General features: G+C 45.3%; 1 protein-coding gene across 2 annotated transcripts in view; it reads left to right on the top strand.

Annotated features, from left to right (window-relative positions):
• Positions 1-19,756, top strand: part of ULK1 (unc-51 like autophagy activating kinase 1) — a 75,583-nt gene that overhangs the window by 5,329 nt on the left and 50,498 nt on the right. For both annotated transcript variants that reach the window (XM_064392141.1, XM_064392140.1), the window contains exons 5-8: positions 10,068-10,100; positions 10,864-10,900; positions 17,460-17,633; positions 19,361-19,434. In XM_064392141.1, the coding sequence (XP_064248211.1) occupies positions 10,068-10,100; positions 10,864-10,900; positions 17,460-17,633; positions 19,361-19,434 (318 nt within the window). The remainder of the gene's footprint in view (positions 1-10,067; positions 10,101-10,863; positions 10,901-17,459; positions 17,634-19,360; positions 19,435-19,756) is intronic.

Raw genomic sequence — 19,756 nt, 5'->3', positions numbered from 1 at the left:
GATGAGCTGAGACAAATGCCTTACTCAGTCACCTGGTACAGACTCACCAAAAATGTTTCTGCAGCGATGACTGTATCACCTGGAGACAAAGAACACAGAGTCCTTGCAGTGCAGATTTTTCTTGTGCACATGGATTAAGGCATGGGTGGCAGAACAAATGCTTCTCAGATTAGTGATCAGTCACCCTGGGCTGGTCTTGAGAGGCAGGTAATGACAGCCTTGTGTTGCTGCTGTGTAGAAAGTCCTTGTGATCAATAGAGCCGTGGCTGCTGGGCTGTGATCTTGTGCTGTACTGGCTGCACCATCATCCTTTTTCTGACACACAGCATTTAGATGCTGCTCTGCATCTTGTGTACGTGCCTCCTGCTGTCCCCCAGGACCCCTGTGGACAGCAGTGTCCTTCTGTGTGCCCTCCAGCACGGCTCACCTCTGCTGCAGCACTGCCCTGATGAGCGTGGTGCTGGGTGAATCAGTGCTGCTGCAGTGTCACCTCATGCCTGGCCACCTCTCGTGCCACCTCATGCAGGATCTTCTGTTCCTCAGGCACTGCTGTTTACATGCTCTGTCTCGGGAGACAGGGCTCCACTGAGGCACTTGGAATGACTAAAGAGGCACTCTGTGTCTGGGAGATTGCTCTCCTGAGGTCAGGCTGCCTGCTTAAACCCTGTTTTAATTCCATCCCCTAGCGAAGCTGGCAGGTTGCCTGGTGAGTGGGTGTAAAGTGCAGCTCTCTGAACTGCCAAGCAATCCTCTTTCTGTTCGTGCTGCAGACAAGAATGGGGTGTCTGCTGTCCTGCTCCGTCAGCATCCTCGCATCTGTTGAAGGGAATCACTCTTACTGAAGATTGAATCTGGCTTAATTTAGAGCTAGATGAGGAAAGGATGAAAACACAGCCACCCTCTGCCAGTTGTTTTGTAGGGAAATGCTTGGGAATTTAGTGGACCAGAATGGCCATGTTTCTAGAGAGTTCTGTAGTGTTGAACTTTGATTTGATGCTGGCTTCCCCAGCCAAGTATCCCACTGTGCAGGTCATCAGAAACATCCAGCAAATGTTGACCACTAAATATAGACCTCAGTCACGGGCTTTTTTTAGAGGGAGTTGTCTTGCCACATTTCTGAAATGATGGTCACTGTTTTACTCATGCTGTGTGTAAAGCACATACCTGTGTTCCTCTCACATGATTAAGGTGTCATGGAAGAGCCGGCAACGTGGTGGTTAATGGTCTCCAAAGCTCCTGTGGAAGGTAGCATTACTCAGACTATAATGACAGATTAAGGAATGTTTCCCAGCAGCAATAGGAAACTGGAAGGCTCTTGTGTTCGGAGTTTGATAGCAAAGCTCTGGTGGCTGCTGTTTGTGTTGCTGCTCTTGAAGCTCCACCAGTGTTTCCATCATGAAAATTTCTACTGTGTAAATCCTTGTGATGACTGAACACGTTTGCAGTGAGCAAAGCAAGGAGGTGAAGATTTGGATGATGGATTGGAAGAGGTGTCTCCTAATCAGTGGCTGGGTGGCATTAAATTCAGGTGGAAAAACACTGTTTGAATTTATTTCAAATATTTATAGGCTCAATCCAAAGCCTAATTGAAAGGTTTAGTTTTGGGACTAGACTGAACTTGCCACTAAACTGTGAAACTGCAATAAACCTGTGTGTCTCAAAAGCTCATCTTAGTGCTCAATCTTCTATAGAGAACTGAGGGCACAATTCCCTTTGTTGTGTCCTCCCTTCTCTTGCCTTCCCACACCACCTGTTGATACCAGCTGAAAAGCTTTGCACAGACCAGCAGACAGAGGGTTGGTGCTGGTGGTAGGAATCCAGGCTGGATGGCTCTGGTTTGCTTTGGAAAAACACCCAGAGACACACATGTGGGTCTTCCATGAGGCAAACTGCCTCCATCCCAGAAGTGAGATCCAGTGGGAATGAGAAGCTAAGCACAGGGGAGGTCAGCAGAGGGGGTGGTCTTTGCAAAGGCAAGGAGAGGTTTTTGGTTTGGTTTTGTTTTCAGAATAAGTATACATGGTTTTGCTTGATGTTTTTTGTTGTCTGGCTGGTGTTTTTTTTTCCCCTGCTGTTACTGATGTTCACGTAGCAGTAGCAAATGGCACATTTGGTGAAAAATGAGCATGAATAATGTGATCTTCCAAGGCAGTGTTTCTCAGGTGCAGACCTAAACATGCTTTGATTAAGAGAAAGCATCTTAATTGTCTTCAGATGTTAGGTTTCCTGTCTGAGAAATGTAATAACAAATGCTCACAGCAGAATGCAGGGACGAGCCCTGCCCACAGATAGCTTTGGAACCTCTGCTGTGCTTATTGTACAGCAAAGAGGCCCTTTAATTGTGCATTGTCTCCTGCTTTTTAATGTGCAGACCTTTAATACTACCATAAACATAGAGATGCTGTCAAAATGCAAAGTGAGGATCTCAGAGCTGCATCTGTTTACTAAGCAAGGTTGTTTCAAGGGGGGCCGATAGAAATGAATCAAATTGTGCATCACTGGTTGCTTAGGGCAGTAATGTTCAGTCTGGCTGCAGGAGCACCTGGCTTGTCTCCTAGCATCAGAATAACAGGAGGAATTAGGTCAGCTGAGCTGGCATGGTAGGGATCAACCAGACTGTGGCTCCAGTGGGGGGGAATGAAAGATGCATAATTTTAAGTCATTAGAGATCCCATTTAGCAAAGCATCTTAAAAAACCTCCAGGAAGGGGGAGACTCCCAGCTAGCTCTGAGTGCATTGGTGGCTGGGGTGTGAGAGCTGCTGGTGTGATGGGGACCCCAGGGACCACAGGCAGGGCTGGGAGGCAGCCCAGGGGCTGTGGGGTGGGCTCTGCGTGTCCCCTTGGCTGCTGTGTCACCTCACCCTGCACACACCCTCTTCACTTGCGTTCAATGCTCTTTTCATTTGGTTGGCAATCATAGCCGGCATACTAAATATGTTAAAAAGTGCTCATTTCTCTGTTGTTTAAATAGTGCAGATTTGATCTCCTGTTTCTCTGTCTTCCAGTAACTGGAGTTTTTCCCTTCTTAAATTAAGGCTGTTTTTATGAAAGAAAACTCATGCTCTTTTTTTATTTATACCCCTTTGTTTCCACACCTTTGTGGTAACAAGTGTGCTTGTTTTCTTAAATCTGGTGAATGAAGTATGAAATAAATTGATGGAAAAGAGACTTGCAAAGTGCAGTCACTCATGCAGCTGCCTTAGAAAACCCTGGGATGTCAGACCTCTAATTTTCAGAGTTGCTTAAAAAAACCCCCAACAAACACACCAGGAAAACCCAAACCAAAACAAGTCTTGCAGAGTATCAGATTGTGTTTGGTATATACCACTAAAAACAAGCAATTGCCAACTTTTATCAGTGCGACTACATTAATCAAACTAAAATCAAACCTCGGGACTGAGTTACTTTGCTTGTATTTGCACATATCTCAATAAATTAATGCGTCTCAATGAGTGTGATTAAAACTGAAATATCCACCTCAATCCTTAGCTCTCCCCCCACTACCCCTGCTCATTGGGCAGGCTCATAAAATGCAGCTTCAAGGTATGCAAGGATTTAATTCCAGTACATGTGACTGAGCTTAAAGTAATGGGGAATTCAACCTTAAATGTTCAGTTTATGGTATGGCTGTGATACAGGAAGGAGATGAGGAATAAATACAGAAAAGCAAATCTGATCTTGGCTATTTTTGTCATTGTTTTTAGAATTCTGACGTTTCCTCTCTTGATAGCATTAACATAATGCATTGCCATTTGCACAGGAGCTTGCTTTTGTTTGGAAAAGCTTCTAGATATTATTCTACCTGTTGGCAAAGGGGTAACTACTTCCACCCCATGTCAGAAAGCCCAATATTTTCAGGATTCTGCTGCTCTGTTTTTGCCTACATTCTCTTATCCCTGCTGCAGCCTGCATTGGGCAGTGCATGGCTGGGGGGCCCAGATGCTCTAGGAGCTGCAGTGTTACCCCCAGAGCAACGTGATTGCTGTAAGAAGGGATTGCTCCTCAGTGCTCCAGCAGCACAAGACTTAACTTGCTCTGATGTGCATGTTCTTGGTTTTGCCTGGAAGCTCTGTGACCTGTGAAGCCCAGCACTCTGTTTCTGTACCCCGTTAGGACGTGAATCCCGTGCTTTGGTTTCTGTGGCTGGGCTCGGTGGTGGCTCCAGCTGTGACTTGCTGTGGTGTGCTGCCCTGCAGAAACCCCACAGAAGGAGTCAGGTTTTTCTGTCTGAGCTCTCTGCAGGTGTGTTGGGTCTCAGTGCTTTGTTTGAGGCCAGCAGTGAATTTGTGAAGCTCAGCAGTGGGGCTGTCACTGCCTGGGGGACAGTGGGGCCGGGCTGAAGGAACCTGTTGGAAGCTCCTGTCCAGTGGAAGGGATGGTGAAGTTTCTTCAGGTCACTTGAAGGCTGAGCTGCCCAACCAGCAGTGATCCCATCGGGCTGTGGTGGTATGAGCTGCCTGGGAAAGAACAGCTCCACGGACATGACGTCCTGTTTGTTTTCTAATGTCATGCAAGCAGACTTTAGAACTGTTGCCAGGGGGATGGGAAATAGTCTCCCTCCCTTCCTGAAGCCTGTGTAGTACCAGAGAATGGTTTTCCTGCTGTTTTTAATTTGCCCTGAAGTACAACCTGTCCTGAAACAGCTCATCTGTTTTACGATGGAGAGTACACTAGTGCCTGGAATGGGGCAATGGGCAGTGCTGAGCCTTGGCATCGCTGTTCTTCCAGTTCTACAAAAATCTGCCTGCTGCCAGGCCACCCATCAACCATTTTTGTGCTGCAGGGCCTCCCTTCTGCTTGCTCCACGTCCTCAAGCAAGCTGGCAGGTCAGAAGGAAGCAGAATGCAGTCAGTGGCCAATTGTGGATAGAAGTTTGTGGGCCTTGCCAGGTTTTGTTTCTGATGATTACTCCAAGGGATCTACATTAAGAAATTAGAAGCCCTCATTATTTTAGAAAGTCACAGATCTGCTGACTCTGAAAATAACACTTTCCAGTCAGTAACAGTAGGGTTTACCTTTCTTCATCTGAGTTAGTTGTCTCCTGAATTGGAAGCCTGCTCAAAATGTTCTTGAGTTCCTTATTGATGATGTTCAGGAGCAGTGAGGAGGATAACCAGGGCTAGAGGATAGAAACACAAGAGGCTGTGAGACCTGTTTTTCTTTTCACTTGGGGTCCAAAGGCATGTCTTTGGAATATCTTCTGGCTATTTGCTTTAGATCAGTTTTCCAAAGGATGAGCAATGATAGGTTCTCTCACACTTCTGATTGATGTTGCTATTGTCCCTTATCTTGCTTCCGTTCCAATAGATGCATCAGAAGATAATCCTTGCACATCATGACAGTTTTCCTTTCCCTTTTCAGAGGCTAGCCTGCTCAAGCCAAGCTGTGAGCCACAGTGAAACAATACTAAGAGATTTTACTTTTTGGAAAGTTTTTTCCTCTCTTTAGAACAGCAGCTTTGTTTTTCCCAAAGAAACCCCTGGCTGAGCTAGGGATTTTCTGGGTGCCACTGGCCTAAGAATTGCCTTCTGTAAAGCAAAATGGTGTTTGTTTGGACTGTGTTTGTGACTCCAGTGCCACTGTCAGAAAGCAATGACTGGAGACCACAGCTCAGAAAGGTACTGGCTCCATGAGATCCTGCTGGAAAAGCAGGAGGATGTGATACACAGTGGTTCTACTGCAGTGAGAAGGGGAAGTAACAAAACAGAAATGGAAAAGCTTAGCTTTCAGTTGGTGTTGAGTTATCTTCTACTGTCAGACCCTCAGCTTTATGTTATGCTTCTCTTGTGTTGGTGCAGTTGGTGAAGTCCTGGGCCTGGTTGGAGAGATCCATGTGCACCAAAATTATCTTTGCTTGGCAGCATCTCTGGGTGCTGTTGGAGGGGTGGTGTTGAGCAGCTCATGGAGATATCTCCTGGGAGGCACAAACCCTCTGCCATCACAGGGATGCCAGCAAACACCCAGGAGAGTGGTAAAACTAGTCTTGAGACTTGAGTGCTATGGCTCCTCTACTGTAGGAAACAGGAGCTTTTCAGCCCCACATTGCTCAGCACACGGGTGTCACCCTGGAGCTGCCTTAATCTTCAGTGTTCTTCCTGCATCCCAGTTTCCCTAGAAAAGAGGTCTTGTGTGAGATGGAAGTCATTCTTTGCTGGTTTTTCCCCAGAGTCTACTACAGCACTGGTCTCACACAGATTGGTGAGAACACTGCACTGCTGAGAGAATCTTGGAGTGTTGTGTAATCAGATTTCCACTTTTTGCCATTCCTGAGCACTTTTCTAAACTTGGTGGCAGGCTGAGTTCAGGGGTAGAGTGCAGAGGAGGATTTTTCTAAGGAAAATTCCTCTCTGAGACTTTTTAAGCTGTGGTAGGAGGATGACTAACTGTGGGTACACCCAGACATTTCCCTTTGGACACACCTAAACACACTCTTTCCAAGAAGAGGATCATGCCACCTTCCAGTATGGGTGGAGAGAAAATTTAAAGGGAGACAGGACTGTTGGGTCTTAATGTCCATAACACCATGTCTCCTGGTGTCACAGTGAGGAACTGTAGCAGAGCACAGTCTTGGGGTGATTTATGGTGTATTGCTAAATGAGGTTTCTTCGTTTCTTTGTCCTCCATCAGCAGATGTGTGTTATTTGTAGACAGCAGAGGCTGTTGCCTATTTTTACACTCAATTAAATTGTAACTTCATCACTGGGGCCTCTCTTGCAAGAACAAGCCAGGCAATGATCCAGACTGATTAATTATCAGCTTAATGCCTTTGGCAGAGGCGTTTTGCTGCTGTTGTGGGGCATGGTCAGGGTACTGCTGCCCTTTGTGATGACAGGAAAAGTTAGGGGTTGTGTCTGCTGTTCTCTTCATTGAGCTTGTTTAGTGACAGGATTAGGCTTGGCTGTACAGACTGGCACATGTGAATAAGAGGTCCAGAGGAAATTATCTGTAACACTTCTTGAAAATAAGCCTCTGCAAAAATACAGCAAATTGTAATGCTTTTCTTGATGTGGAAATGAGTGGGTTGGGCATTTTGCTTTGGTTTTCAGCGAAACTGGTAGCTTGCAAAATTTGGCTTGCAGTATTTTTTTCCTTGTTTTGTTAATGAAAAAAATCATAAATATAGTGGAAGGATAAAAATGGACAAGAAGTAGTTTCTGCTGCTGAATCAGCTTGAGAGAAATCCATCAGCCTGTTTGAGAAACCAGAAGTCTCTTTAGACAGCTGAGTCTATTTTAACCACAGTAAGCTCTACTGGCTTTTTCCAAACACTAGTTTGTTTCTGGGACCATTCTTGAAATAAGTGTTTAGTTTTGTTGGCAAAATTTTACAGATCTTTCTTGTAAGTGGGTCTTGAAATGCTGAAGGTGTACGTGTGTAAGTTTGTTGTCCTTGCTACAGGCAACTGTGATCTGACAATACCCTTGCTAGATGTTCTGGCTAGTTCTTCCTGGTGAGGATTTTCAGAGGCTGCTGTTGCCAGTGATGGTTGGGGGAGCCACTGACTTCTCTCCTCAAAGCCTTTCAGGCATTGCCCTCTTATCACACCAACACAGAGTGAAGAGATAAAACCACCAACCACCAAGGTCATGTTGTTGTTGGGAAAGTCAAGCAGAGCATCTCCCTTGCCTGTGCAGGTCCTTGTTTAACCCTGGTCACTGCACACTCTGGCTGCCAAAAATCAATTACTTCCTTGGTGATGTTTGTTTGCAGAGTCTTTAAATAATGGAGAGTGGAAAAACAACCAAACTGCAGAGTGTACATTAGCTGTTGGCTAATAAGTTATTACAAATATCTTCTGGACTTGGTTTGTGTAAGCTCTGGTTCCTCTTCATTTCCTATATAGGTAATAATACAGTGAGCTTCCCCAAACCCTGCTGGCACTATGCTTATTAAAGTGCAGAGTTACTGAGCTGCAGTGATCACAGCACATTTAGCCTGGAAGTGTCTGTGAAACCTGTTTTTGTGGCAGTGATGAACTTGGTCTGGGCTGCAAAAACCACTTCAGGCACTTCCTGTGTGCCCAGCAGCTGCCCTGCAGTGAGTTCCCCGAGCAGCTGCATTGCACTTCTGGTGATTTTCTAATCTTCTGGTACATCTGGGGCTGGAGATCCTGCAGAAGTGAAAGTCCTGGGTGTCTTTATTAACCTTGGCTTTCTGCTCTCCTTGCTTAGGACAGCAGGGGCTGGTGGGCTTCGAATGCTCCTGGGAATTCTCCCTCAGTGCTTCATCATGTGCAGAGCTTGTGATGATGCTTGGGGTTTTCTTCTTGCACTGCTTCCCTGGGCTGGTGCTTTTAGCCACAGACTGGTTTTCCACTTCATCCAATGTGTGTTTATGAAATTGGATGACTTAATGTGTGCTGCTTTCAAATGCAGAGGTTGAAAAACAAAGCCTGTTGAAAGAAGTGTTTGTCATGCAGGGAAGTGCAACAAACACTTTCTTGAAGTATCACAGAAAATTGCTTTTTCAACAAACAAGGGGACTTCTAGAACCTCAGCAGAGCTTGGCAGTGAGAACAGCTGTAAGAATGGAGGGTGGCCCTGGGCTCTGGTGGATGCTTGAGCCCCTCCAGGGAAGGTGGCCAGTTCCTCTGGAGCTGTGGCTGAGTCTCTCAAATCACAGATAATTCATCTTCCTCCTCTCTCCCTCTCGTCCTCCAACCAGTCTTCAGCAAACATCTGAAAACCCGGATTTCACGTGGTGAGGTTAAAAGCATAGAAGAGAAAGCAAGAGGTGCTGAGAACTCCAGGCATTGACAAAGGCAGGGAATTTGGTACAGCTTGATGGGAGGTAGAATTCTGTGGGCAAACCAGGGTGAAAGGGATGAGAGCAGACAGTGGAGACTGCTTGGAAATTAAACAGCTTCTAGGGTGGGTGCTGGGGTTTTGAAATGGTTTGGGTCAGAAGAGGAATCAGGTGCACAGGTATCTAATCAGCCTGTGAGTAAAGTCATGCTGCCCTGGAAATGGAATCTCATGCTCTGCCTCAGCTTTGAGGACTTGTCCACTCACCCAGACAGTTGCTGTCTGTGAGTGTCCCCAGCTGGGGCTTGAGTTTAGGAGTGACTTCTAGCTTACAGATTTTATGTAGTAGGTGTACTTCTGTCTGACTCCTGTTTTAACAACAGGATTTAGTCATTTGACCTCCTGGGTCTACCCAGGGTTGAAATATTTGGCTGTTTTCGTGTCTGTTCTTTGGTAGTGGTTTGGTGGCTCTGCGCCTGCCAGGTGGCCACTGGTGTCACTATGTGCTGCACAGCCACCAAAGTTCCTGCTGTGGCTCTGTGGCGCTGTATTTTTGCGGGACACATCTCTGCACTCCCCTGTGCTTGTACCATGGATAAATGCATGCTTCCCCGGGGCTGGGGAGAGGTCAGCCAAGGCAGGAGGTGAACTCCAGGATGGTAAGAGCATCACAGTGCAGCACCTGTAGTGAACTTAGGAAGATGAGGATTTGTTCTGGACTTTGCTGGTGCTGACCCCTGTTACAATCCTGAAAGCTTTAACTACCTGATAATGGCACTGTTAAGGCATGTAGAAAATATGGTTGGCAAGTGTTACATTTTTTGTCTGAGATCTTTCCTTTTTGCCCTCTAATGGAAGGTGTCACTTGGGCACTTTTCAGCCATGGGATTGAATTGCAGGTCCCAAAGTTGTGCTGCTCTTATCTTTCTGTTCAGCCTAGCCCTGCTCATGTGGGCACAGCTGCTATAAAGGGCCAAGTTAAATGTGGAAATGATTAAGGCTCTAAGATAGCAGTGTGCCAGCATCTGTGTTGCATGCCACTGTTAATCCCTGGAGCCCAAAAGGACATGGAGACCCAAGGCACAATACAGGAGATCAGCTTGGTTAAACAGATGCACTCTCACAAACCAATATTATGCTTAAATACCTGGCATTTTCAAAGCAAGCAGTCTTCCAGGAATTAACCTGTAATGTTTTTATCCCTTCTTCAGTCTGACTCATAGCAGAGAACAGATTATCTGTTTAAAAAGTAATACAGCCATTAAATGTCTGAAATATTTCAGTGCATAAATATCTTAATTTTCCATTTTCTATTTCCCCAGGAACTGGCAAACTCTGTCTACTTGGTTATGGAGGTGAGTGTGTCTTTTTTTTTTAGCCTCCTTTCTCTCCCTCTTTCTCTTTTTGAATTTTTTAAACCCATTTTAAGCAGCTGATCATGTTTCACAAGTGGTGCTTCCTGCTGGCAGTCTCACCTGTGAGGCTTTGTTGAACTCATCTGCAGCTCAGGCCTTGGAGAGTGTGGGTGCAGAGAGTAGCCAGGGGATTTTTCATCCTGCTGCTCTCAGAAGGTTGTGCAGGCACTGAGCCTCAGGGGTCAGGTGGGTGCCACAGGGGAGTGTGTGCTCAGGCATCCACCAGAGAGAACATTCTGGACACAGATTACCTGCACAGCCTCTGAATGTTTCCCTTGCTCTGCAGTTCTCACTTGGAGGTCTTGTTGACTTTTCCTAATGATGTGGAACATTGATGTGAGGAGTTTCAGTTTTCAGCTGTGTCCATTCCCAGGCTTTTCTGAACAGCTTTCTGCTGGTGTCTCCAGTGGTGACCCCTCTGCTTTGTTCTGCTTTCACCTTTCTCTCTGATGTGCTTGAACATGGATGTGCCAAGAGCTGGTTGGTGCTGGTCTATCATGCAACATAACATTTAGGGGAAATAGGACAGAGAGGAACCCAGAGGAATGGGCTTTCCCTGCCAACTTCTGAATATGTATTTTGACATGTGTGATTATTTATGTTTAAATACTGTGATAAGCCTGCCATCCTACTGAAGTTTACTGTTTTTCTTGTGAATCTTTGATTTGCCCTGTATTAACTGAGCTTTCTGTTCTGTTTGCAGTACTGTAATGGTGGTGACCTGGCAGACTACCTTCACAGTAAGTACAGCAGTATGGAGAACATCCTCTGGGAGGGTCACCCTTCATAATCATTGGAAAACTGAGAAACCATGACAATAAAAGCTGGTCTTAGAGTCCTTTCTATGTAGGTCAGTAGTGACTGTTGTCAGGAGTTACATATTTTAATTACAATGGCCTTATAGGTTCAACATATTCCAACACTGCTAGGGACACAGTTTGTCTTTTCTTGGTGACTGGAAAACAGCTATTTATACTGCAGCCTTGCAGTTCTGTAGTGTTGGATTAAAATAAGATCCCAAGAGTATATTCTCTAAGTTACCCTTAAGGTGTCCCCACATCTGGGGCAGAACATCTATCCTGTTTTCAGCATATTGAGGATGGATGTGTGTAGCCAGTAGTGCTGTGAGGGTGACAAAACCCACTAATTTTGGGGTCTCCTGGAGAGTACAGCACAAATATCTGGGACTGTGGTGCCTTGAACTTTTTGGTGAGACTCAGGGGTGTCTTTGCCATCAAGCCAAATGCTTTGCAGGTGAGCCAGCTGTATTGCTGGGACTCAGGCAACCCCTCAAGGTATTTTTCTGTGCAGCACATGTAAAGGACCCTGGTCTTTCTGAAAATCACTTTGCACCTCAGTACCTAGAACAGGTAGGAGGATAAAATGTTTAACAATATACTTGGCTGCACTCAGACACAGCCTTTTTTTTTCTCTGTGTTTTTTCCCATAAAGTAGCTTTCTAGTTGTTTTGCATGTCAACTAGAAGATTACTAAATGTGAAGAGACAACTTTAATCTCATTTCGTGTGTGGCTCTGGGTCATGGTTAAACAAAGTTTGTTCACGTTGTTCAAATTAAAAGCTAGTCAGCTGGATAATACTTCAGGCTCCTTATTGAGGTATGTGATGCCTGGAAATGGCAAAAATTGAAGGATTAAAAGATAAATTTACATTTGCCTTATAGCTAGTGTTGGTGTCCCTAGAATAATAATATGAGGCTTGATGCTAGCTTGCCACACTCTTCCTACAGGGTAATGAATTATATTTGTGGACTTGAATTTTCAGAAATGGTTTAGTACTTGAAAGAAAAAGAATGTTCTGACTTTCATGTGTTTTGTTTGTTTAAAGTGTGGGTGAGATAGAAGTAACAGGCATTTGTTTTTTAAAATCCAGGTTTAGTGTGCCTTGCCTTAGATGTGTTTTGCCTCTGTTGGGTATTGCTGTGCTCTAAAAGGAGCATCTTTGGTGGTGGCAGATTGTTCTTATGGACACCAGTGGAGGATGGTTTTGTATTTGGTACCTTCTTGTTCTTTTTGATTACAAATGCAAATTTCATAAATCAAATGCTTTAAAAAAAATAGTGAAACCTCAGTTTTACCAGTGCATGGGCTTTGAAAGCTAAATTTATTAGCTTTCATGCACATGAAGTGAACCTTGATCTTAAAGCATAGGGCTGTGCACTCTAATTGGCAGACCTGTAAACAAGAAATTATAGAAACAAATGACAGAAGGATTTATAGAAAATATTCTGATCTGTACTACTACTTCTGTGTGTACATTGTTGTCACCCCTCATTCCCCCCCAAAAAAAACCTCAAGAAAAAAGTGAAGCTTGCAGTTAGGCTGTTAATACAGCTCACTTCCTGGTCTATTGATTGAAATTACTCAAGAAGTTGGAGGCTAGTTTGAGAAAGTGACAATGAATTGTATTTTCCAAATAAAATTCAGTTTTACCCCATTTTGGTGTGTTTGAGTGCAAGACTTGATCCTTCTTTGCCTGAGTTCATGTGAGAAAGTTAACCTTTAGCTCTCTTTTCACCAATAAAATATTTTGTTTTGGCAACTGTAAAGATTGTTGTGACTGGGAAGTTGGTGCTTAGGTTTAACTCTCTAACACAGTGAAGAGAAGCAAGCAGGCACCAATTTCCAGAGGGAGGAGCCAGTAAGGGACTGCAGCAAGAAGGTTTAGTTATTCCCATCACTGCCAGATCCCAGAGCCTAGATAAATGTCAACTTTCCTCATCCCACCACATGCTCCTGTGGGGAATCTCCTCTTCCAGCTTCTGCAGGCACTTGGGGTGCTTTTGGCAGGAGTGATTTTTCACTGAAAACTCATCTTGGAAAGTTTAGATTTCTTCAGTATTTCACTGGTACTCAGGAGGCTCATCTCTATTGAGTGGTTATTGTGCTGCTTCAGTTATTTTGATAATTATTTGATGGTGTTTAATTGCAACATCGACTTTCCCACCGGCTCCTCAGACACTTGTGCTGGTAGTTCCTGTAACACTTCAGCAGCACATGCAAATCCCCTGGTTCTCATTGAATGAGTTGCTTGTAAGCTTCCAGATCCATTCTGCCCTCTAATTACAGGCATTAGGCAATCTGGTAATTCCATGTTGAATCCAAAGGCACTCTAATTCTCCTCGTCTCCATGGCTGGAGGACGTGCATGGGTGCACGGTGCTGTGCAGTGTGTGTCTGGCTGGGTTATGGTGTTGGGCAGCCCCATCCATCTCTGGTACAGCCCAAGGCTCTGTGTGCTGGTGCTGTCCTTGAGTGGTACAATGCAGTTTCCCTTCTGGGAGATCTCTAGATGTTGCTTTCACTGGAGGCCATCGTGTGTTGAGCTGAGAGTGGCAGGTCTGCTGTGCGTGCTGTCACAGCAGTGACCAGCTTCTGTACAGAAATAACTGGAATTGTGTCCTCAGGTACTCAGCAGCAGGCTGGGCTGAAATTCCTTCTTAATTTCTGTGAGTTGGCATTGGCACAGGCTGTTATGGACACTTCATAAGAGCATATTTGTGACCTTTCCTAAAGCTGTTGCTTTCAAATCATAACAGGGAATTTATTTCTTGGTTTGACCACGACACATGCAGGGAGCTTTGATCTTTCTAGTCTGTCCCAGCTGGTGCAGGGACCCTGTTGCAAACCAGGGGTGTAAAACATTGCTCTGTAGCTTTCCTTCCTCTACAGCCAGGTACTTTAGAAGTCCTAGTCCTGTCACAGATATATCTGGAATAAGCCTTCATGTACAGAAGATTCACAGGAGTGTCACTGGCCATGGGTAGATGGGATAGGTTCAGGCCAGGCCCCAAACAAGTCAGCTTGGTCTCAGACTTCAGTGTGACTTGGATTGGGCCCATGTTGGAGATACTTGTGACACTTGTGGGTAAGAGGAGATGTTCTTTTTCCTAAATAACTTTTCCAAAATGATGTTGTAATGCAACGTCAGTGGGTGTACTGCAGTACATCTACTCTTGGATCAGCTGCCAAGGGCTGTTTACTGCAGTTCACCTGGCAGCCTCTTCCAGGTTGAACTTCTCAGAACAGGCTGACCAGGGCACTTCTTAGGTGGCTTCATCCTTTTTCTCTGCCTTTAGAGCTCGAGGCATGTGGGCCTCAGAGTGACCCAGAGTAAATATTTTCCCTGATCTACTGACCTGAGCAGCCCAAGGCAGTAAGAGTGCCTCATCACTGAAGTGGAGCCCATGAAAATAAACACAGGGATATTATTGCTTCTCAGTAATGGCAGAGTAGGGCTTGTGAAACAGCATCCTCTGCAAGAATGTACTGCTTACCACAGACATCCACAGGGATGCCCAGACTTTAATACAGGATTAGTATTTTGCCAGCAGTTTTCTGGTGAAGATGAGAATATCCCCTTTTTACAGGGACAGACTTAAAAGTTCCCTGTTTGAGATGTAGCAGGGGAAGAGAGTTGTTTTGTTCTCCACTTGTTTGGGTTTTTCTGTTGTATTTTTTTTAATGGAGCCTAAATTGAATGAGTTTTCTGTATCTTCTCCTTCCCTCTGCTGTTGGTAGCTGGTCTGGGAGGACTTTTCCAGACCAGTATCCTGAAGTCATTGGAAATGTCAGTTATATTTATGATTCTGTCCTTCAGTTGCAGATTGCTGCTGTCACACAGTAGACTGATGGGCTGAGCATGAGAGATAAGGAGTTTTGTTTTCCAGTGTTACAGCCTGTTTGTTAATGGAGGGAGGTAAGAGGGTATTGCCCCTGCCCTCCCCAAGGAACTGACTGTCCCTTTTCCGTTCCTGAGGGCAGAGCCTCAATTCCCCAGTCCTGCCTTCCTGACTGGATTTGTGAGATTTAATGCTGCCAGAGGATCCAGCAGACTTCTCTGTCTGATATTGGAGCCCTGCAACATGGTAGCTCCGCTCTGCTACTGCAGTTGTACTGGGAATATGTCTGCACAGGCCCAAGACACCAATTTAGATTCTGTGTGCCAGGAAAACTGTTCTTTTGCAGGGCTGAGAACTTTGTATGGACTTTGGTGATGTGGAAATGCTTAAATTCTGCAGGAACAGGTAGTTTAGGATGCCTATTTTCTATGGATGAATAGATTTTTGTGATCTTGGTAGCAGTGTTGTTGTTTTCAGTATTATAAAGGGTTAGAACTCACATCAGGGAGGGTTTGCTGAGGGCTGTGGCTGGTTCTGTGTTAGCTTTATAGCCACCAAATTATCTAAGGAGAGGGAACGCCTTAAAGCCGTGGCACGCTCTTGGGACTGCAGGTCAGGACAAGGCTCTGCACAGTTCCTCTGCTAGAGGCAGAGTGTGTTTAGCCAGGAGCTGGTAATTGCCTGCTGCCTTAATAATAAGAATTATCAGGTTTCAAGTCTTGCTTCATGTCTAGATGATCAGCCTGTCCTTTCCTGGGCCTGGGCTGAATGGGGAAAAAAACTTTTGAATTCCTGCTGTTTTGTTGAAAGAGGGTGTTTTAACCATTACTGTATAGATTTCCTTGAGTATAAATTGCAGAAATACTGCAGAGTCCTTTTGTTGGAGGGAATATTTAGCACAGCTAAGAGATGCTGGACTTTCAATAGACAGAAAATGGTATAGCACTGAGTACACTGATATTTCAGCAGGAGGTTGGGGAGAGCTTTGTTAAAGATGAGGCAGTGCTTTGTTCAGAAGATGTGTGTTTTGAAGACTTGCATCTGAGCTGCTGCTTAGTATCCTTAAAATCCCTTCACAGAATCTTCCCTTTTGGGAGAGGAGTCTCGTGAACTCCAGTGAGTGCCAGTCCATGAGGAAAAAGGCTCAGTGAGGGGAGAGAAACTCTATATACATGTGCACTGCTCTCACGTGTTGGGAGTCCAGGACCACCTGATAGCCATGGTGACACTTCAGCTGTGCTTGTGCCTCCTAGACCAGTGAGGCTTGGGAGTGGTGGGAGTTTATTTTCTATTCTAAGCGCTGTTTAACTTATCTGGGTCCCTTGCTGCTTCCCATCCATGTATTTTACAAGTTAGATTTTTAATTTCCTGTGTTGTGTTAAAGCTGTGTGCAGCCTCAGCTGTGTTTTCGTAAGGATTCCTCCCTTCTAGCTGACTGGCTAGAGTGATGTTTTGAAGCTCCTGCCAGCCTGTTTTAATGTCTTACTAGAGAACAGCTGGAAGAGCTCTAATGAAGTCCCAAGTAATTTACAGGGACCTTTTACAAAAGAAATTATTTTATCCAACTGGAATGGTGCTTGCTTGAAGCCTGACTTGCTCGGTGACTGACAAGGAGGCAGGCTGGTAGCACTGTTGATCCTGGGGTTTGTTCAGCAGGCTGTTCCCAGCTTTGGCCAGAGTTTCATACGTGTAGTTCTTAAAATAACGAGAGCTGATGTTGCACTGCTCTGATTAGAAGAGCCAGTTGAAAATTATTTTAATCTCTTCAATGTTTATTTTCACACCATGGTCCCTGGGAAGCCTGTATCTCAGGAGAGGCCATTCCAGAGCTTCTATATTTGCAGATTTTGATCACTAATACATTCTTTTAAAAAACTTGGCTTGTGAAAACATTTTGAGGTATTCTTGCTGTATCTAGGGTGGAGGGTGGAAGGTGATGATTTGCAGAGGTCACTTGGTAAGGTCTGTTGTTAAGTACTGGACCATGGTTCACCCAGACACTGGGTTTGGGATTAGAATTCTGGTTTGGTTGGGTGATGATGCACAAGGGTTAGGCCTAGACTTGGATTCATACCCTAAAGGTAGAGATCCCTGCTGGCCATATGCCCTAACCTACTGGGAGTTATCAACCTATCAACCCTTCCTAGGTCCAGCATGAGCCTTAATGACTCTTGCAGGCTTAAATCCTGATCCTAATTGCCTTTCCTCTTAGCTCCACCTTTAGACCTAGTCTTTGTGATAAAGCTCTGACCTTGGGTATCCAGCTGCTGCTGACCATAGCTCACAGGCAGCCACAGCCCTGCCTGGTGCTTGCCTGGATCTGCCTGGCAGCCCTTGCTGAGGGAAGCCCTAAACCTCACCAGATGCCACTTTTGGACACAGTTAATAACCCAGATTCAGCACCCAGTGCTGGCCTGAGTTCACCATGAGAGACTTGGGGCTGAAAACAGCCCTGACCACAGAATAACCTGGGAATGCAAATGCTCTCCCTTGTTGCCTGTAGGAATCATTCAGAAATAGTGTGTGGGGAAAGGACAACATATGTGGGAATAAAATGACAAATTAGAGTTAATTGCTCTGAGACTCTGCCCTCTGGGCTCCTCAGAGAACTGGCACTGTAAGTTTTTCATCTGTGGTTATTTTTCTTTCCTCCTTGCCAGCAATGCGGACACTTAGTGAAGACACCATCAGGCTCTTTCTCCAGCAGATAGCAGGTGCCATGAAAATGCTGCACAGCAAGGGCATCATCCATCGGGACTTGAAGCCACAGAATATCCTCCTTTCCTATGCTGGAGGCAGGAAATCAAATCCCAACAACATTCGCATAAAGATCGGTAAGACACCGCTACAACGTCACCCTAAGCACTCAGGAGTTTGGTGATGGACACATGGAAACCTCCATCTTACTTTGGGGAGCTGTCTAGGAGGAGAAAGCTTTTCTCTAAAAACACCCTAATGTTTTTCCTTCTCAGCTCCTCTGGTAAATGTAACCTTCAGCTGCCTGTGAGCAGTGGGAGCAAAAGCTTCCTGCTCTGCCAGGACACAGATTTAACACAAAGGAATTGGGCATGCCTTGCTCTGCTCTCAGTTGAATGGTGCCACCCTCAGTAAAAACAAACACCAGCCTGCCCTAATTGGCTTGTAATCTCCAGGCTTACCAAGAAATGAGCAGAAGTTGTGACTTTTGTCTTCAGCTTTTAATAGTATTGAGGTTAAATGGTGTTGTCTGAAGACCTGACACTAGTTGCTCTCCTGGCTGGCTGCAGAGAGTGCAGGGCTGTGAGGCAGACCCAAAAGTGGGAGTTTTCTCAGTCTGAACCACAGACAGGCTTCTCAGGTGCATCTTGAAGAAATTCCCATTCTGCACATCAGGCAAGTGGCACAGATGGACCAGTAGTGGAATGAGTGCTCCAGAAATCCAGTTATAGAGCACACGTATTCCCTGCAGTCCCTCAAAAATAAAATGACATCACCCTCACATGTGGGCTTTTGGTTACGTTACAGCTCAGAGCTGAAGCTGACACCAATTAGGTAAAACTGTTCCTCACCTTAACCTTGTGCTGTGGAGTGTTAGTGCTTTCCTTCAGCTGGGAAATTATTTCCAGTGGAAAAGTTTGAAATGTTGCTGCTTGTTCCACTGAAGCATTTTCATGTGTTGGTTTGGTTTGGTTTGTTTTTTTTTGTCAAGTGCAGAGTTAATATCTGTAAGGAGGGGAATGGGAGCTGCAAACAGGCAGGAGGGCTGCGGGCACAACTGCTCTGGGTGTGATGTAACCTGCAACTCTCCTTGTGCTCCCTGAGGAGTACATGGTCCAGGGAAAACCTGGCTGTACCAGTTCAGTAGTGACAGATGACAGTGTAAACAGCTGTGTCAATGTCATAGCTTGAAATATCTGGTAACCTTGAGAGAACATCTCAGTGTCATATGATCAGATGCTCAGTAACCTGCAGAGGTAATTCCCCTTGGTATTCCTTGTTCCTGGCTCTTCCACTTACTAAGTGAACTGTGGCTCAGTTATCTGTCCTGGTGCTGGGGTTAGCACAGTTGGTACTCTTCTAAAGGAACAGAACAAGACTCATTTTGGTAGGGCTGGTCTAGAAATGTGGGTAGTGGTGAGTAGTGGTTCCTCCTGGATGTGTTTCACATTACAGCCCTTTCAATGGAGGGCAACTTTCAGTTCCCCAAATGAAAGGCTGAGACAGCAGCAGATGAACTGGCTGGTTATGAACTGGCACATTGTCACTGAAGCCAGGAGAGCCTTCCCAACTGACATTTCAGAATGCAGGCAAATGGGTTGTGATCCCTGAAAGAGGGATGGGAGTTTGTTCATCTGAGTACTGTTGGGGCTTGCTCTGTCCTTTTGTAGTGTCTGTACTGTGCATTAATAACTAGCACAAGGATGCTGCTGCTCAAGAAGAGCTGTCAAAGTCTTACTAAGATGGGATAGAGGCTGCAAAAATTGATGGGAAGTGAAGGTAAAGTAGGAAGAATGAGCTGGAGAAGGTGCAGGCTCTCCAGAGCTGGTGTCTGCTCCTAACCTACGTCTGTTTCTCTTTGCAGCTGACTTTGGGTTTGCCCGGTACCTGCAGAACAATATGATGGCAGCAACGCTGTGTGGTTCACCCATGTACATGGTAAGTGTGATTTTTTCTAGAGGATCTTCTGTGTTGTTCTTGCTTTACTTCCCAAAAGCAAGGCTTTGTTTTTATCTAGTCTTTTCCTCAGAGGTGAAATTTTGTTTACTTGCCTGAAACCAGCACAGTCCTGAAGTTCTGGCTGCTGGTAATGTCAGACAGCAGGTGTCTGTGCTGTGATGTAACTTCCAGCTGAGTTGTGGATAAACCATGCTTTCAGCACGACTGCTTAAACTGTGAAACTGTGTGTAAGAAACCACTGATCCCTTTTACCCTCTTTGTACTTTCCACTCTGGGATCAGGTTGTGATGAGGTGATCTCT

Source organism: Passer domesticus, chromosome 17 (genome assembly GCF_036417665.1).
Source record: "Passer domesticus isolate bPasDom1 chromosome 17, bPasDom1.hap1, whole genome shotgun sequence".
NCBI classification, from domain to species: domain Eukaryota; kingdom Metazoa; phylum Chordata; class Aves; order Passeriformes; family Passeridae; genus Passer; species Passer domesticus.
The sequence above is the reverse complement of the archived record's forward strand: the minus strand, read 5'-3'. Positions and strand labels throughout refer to the sequence as shown.